Genomic DNA, 3150 nt, shown 5'->3' with positions numbered 1-3150 from the left:
TTTATTATTTTTAATATATTATAGTACTTACAGTTATTTTTCTTTTCTCTTTGCAGGAAGTTCAAGAAAAAGCCTCTGTTTTTAATATGCAATTGGACTTAACTGGGGCAGTTCCCAGCCTTATAGTTGCCTTTGTCATTGTAGCCAATGGTGATCGCCAGGGACGCAAAAAGTCGTTAGTTTTACCATCAGTGGGAGCTTTGATTTCTAATATTGGCCTCGCTGTAATATCATACTTTTCCTTGCCACTCTCTGCCCTGTTTGCAGTTGCATTTATTACTGGACTGTTTGGGAGTATGGCAACTTTCCTTGGAGGAGGCTTTGCTTTTATAGCAGATTTGTGTCGTGATGAGAAGCAGAAAACAACACGAATAGCTGTGGTGGATTTGATTTTTGGAGTTGTATCTGGATTGGCAGGACTGTCGTCTGGCTACTTTCTAAGAGGAGTAGGCTTTACATGGACATTTGTGACTGCATCTCTGCTTCATGTTGTTAATATTACCTACATTGTATTTTTTCTGGAAGATACAGTAGGTGTATCTGAATTCCAGCACGAGGCACCAGCATCCTGTAAAAAACTTCTTGGAGACACATTTTCTGGAGTGTACATGCTTTTTAAAACTTCCCCTTATAAAAAAAGAATTTTAATAATTCTGTTACTTTTTACATTTATGACTTACATGTTTAATATGATTGGTGGGACTTCACTTTTTACACTGTACGAACTGGATGAGCCACTCTGCTGGGATGAAGTATACATTGGATATGGAGTAGCTGCGATCACTTCTGTTTCTCTGACAAGTTTTTTAGGAGTTTATTTATTTTCTAAATGGCTCAAAGACATTTATATTGTCTTCATCGGGATATTTTCTTACATTGGAGGAATGGTCATGGCTGCCTTTGCCAAAACTACCCTGCTCATGTTTTTAGGTGAGTTCAGTATCAGTTGTTCCATGATCAACAAGATATATATGAAAATATTGCTGAGTTATCTGTAGTGAGTGCAGTTAGTAGGTATTGGATGTACTGTCTTGAAAGGGTCTTAGAGAGTTAAAATACACAAGTTTGGTCAGGGTGATTTAAGATTTAGTTAGAAGATGAAGTGGGTGAAGAGAGAACAGAATTACTTGCTTATGATCTGATTTTAGTGCCATACAGATATATTGGATTTATTAATTTCTCTGTGCTTGAATAATTGCGTGTCAGTGTACTTGTAGTTTGACTTTTCTGTTGCCTTTTTTACTGTTTGCGGACCTGAGCATTCAAAAGTATATGACTAATTCATTTGCAATGTATTTGTAAAATCCCAGATTTTTATTACATCAGTGTCTCATGACTGATTCATTGCTTTACAGTAAGGGTGCCATCTTTGTTCTGCTTTATGCCTATTCCTGTTCTCCGATCCATGCTGTCAAAAGTGGTTCTCCCTGGTGAACAGGGTGAGTCAAATTTTTTTTAAAACTACACAGTAGCATGATATTTCAGAACAGAGATCCACCAAGATTACCTTTAAACAAACAGATATGTACTGGTATTTTAAAACTGCTTGTCTTTCAAGTTCCACATAATATGACCCTGTGTCATGATATTAATGGCTTTTGATTCTGAATTTAATAAGAAGAACATTGTGTTTAGAAACTACGGCAAGTTTCAACCTTCAGAGGAGATATTGCTCTAAAAATAAAGACCATGGGAAACTTGAAGCAGAGGCATGCTCAAGAATTATACAGACATGATTTCACAAGTGCTTCTACCTTCACAAGATTTCAACATGGAGAGAAAAATCTATTTCTGCTATTCAGTCAGCATTCTCCTGAGTTGTTTGGTTTTATTTTTCAAAAGACTTATCATTATACACTAAAACAAAGATCTCTTTGTACTTAACTATGATAACATAAACCTTTGTTTTTGCAGTTTCTTGGCATTCTTCAGGGCTTTGAGTAGTTTGATGCAGGCAACAGGCTGCCTCTTGTCATCCTTTTCTGCTTACCTGTTGTGATTTTGTTTATGGTCTCATGAATATGAATGCCGCTTGGGAAACTGTGTTCAACAAGACACTGATGGCATAGACTGCCACCACAAGGGCAGAAGTTCAGTGCAAAAAATGTTGTTTCTTTCCTTGCAAAAATGAGAAGGAGATGGTTATGTGCTGATCCAGCGTTCTTTGTTGGATCAGAGCCTTTTCTGCTCTGAAGAGTGGAAAAGAAAGGGAAGAGTGACAATTGAGAGAATTGGAAGGGATAAGGGATGAAGATGTGCCTAACATGGTTAGTGAGGATGAACAGTTTGAACTTCACGTGATGAGCAGATTGAAGAAAGTAGGTACAGTGACAAAATAGTAGCAGAGACAAATAGTTTCCATCAGCAAAATGTTTTGGTTTGTTTTGGTTTTCATCCAAAAAACAAGTCTTAGAGTCTCCACGGAAGACACATCCATAGCAAAGACGTGTGATACTCGGGTGCCTGTTACTCGCATATTTGCTAAAACACTGAGAGATTTTTCAAAACAAGTTAAAAAAACTTCAGTACTTTGAAGGAGTTTTGGTTTTATTTTGTTTTGTTCGTAATTCATCCATTTGTTTTTTGCAGGTGCTGTGTTTGCTTGTATTGCCTGCTTAGAAGTTGTGACCGGCACCATTTCACTTTCCATTTTTAACATTCTCTATGCAGCTACTGTTGCATGGTTTTCAGGATTTAGCTTCCTCCTATCTGCAGGCCTTTGTCTAATTCCACTGGCTGTCCTGTGGTAAGTACAGATCAGGAGGGTGCTTCGTACTGTTTTTACTTGTCATTTCTGTTTTGACATAGATTAAAGCAGAATGGTTTAGTGCAGTAGTTCTCAAACTTCAGTGTTTTCTAGTGTGCTGGGTGTATTTTTTGTGTGGCCTTCCCTCCAGCTTCCACCCAGTTCAGGAACTGCTTATATCTAGCAAGCCTATGAAAGGTACAGGGGACTGCTAGGAGTGGAGCAGAGCTGAAACAAGGACACATGGCAGTGTCTTCCCCAAGGGCGATCAGACAGGAGAGAGGGAGCTCAGGTTATAGAGGGTGGCTTTCTCTCAGTGAGGCTTGTGACACTTCTCTGAGAGAAGTGGCTCTGTGGCTGCCAGTAGCTGTGGTTTCCTGTTTTTTCTCTCAACACCTACTTCC

At 38.6% G+C, this 3150-nt stretch overlaps 1 protein-coding gene across 1 annotated transcript in view; it reads left to right on the top strand.

Moving 5' to 3' along the window:
• Nucleotides 1–56: 56 nt before the first annotated feature.
• SLC46A3 (solute carrier family 46, member 3) overlaps nucleotides 57–3150 on the top strand; it is a gene marked incomplete at its 5' end in the record, with an annotated part of 4937 nt that continues 1843 nt past the window's right edge. The window contains 3 exons of the mRNA XM_010132526.1: nucleotides 57–930; nucleotides 1356–1439; nucleotides 2590–2746. Coding sequence (XP_010130828.1) covers nucleotides 57–930; nucleotides 1356–1439; nucleotides 2590–2746 — 1115 coding nt within the window. The remainder of the gene's footprint in view (nucleotides 931–1355; nucleotides 1440–2589; nucleotides 2747–3150) is intronic.

The sequence above is a fragment of the Buceros rhinoceros genome, unplaced genomic scaffold, assembly GCF_000710305.1.
Source record: "Buceros rhinoceros silvestris isolate BGI_N320 unplaced genomic scaffold, ASM71030v1 scaffold16943, whole genome shotgun sequence".
NCBI lineage: Eukaryota > Metazoa > Chordata > Aves > Bucerotiformes > Bucerotidae > Buceros > Buceros rhinoceros.
The sequence above is the reverse complement of the archived record's forward strand: the minus strand, read 5'-3'. Positions and strand labels throughout refer to the sequence as shown.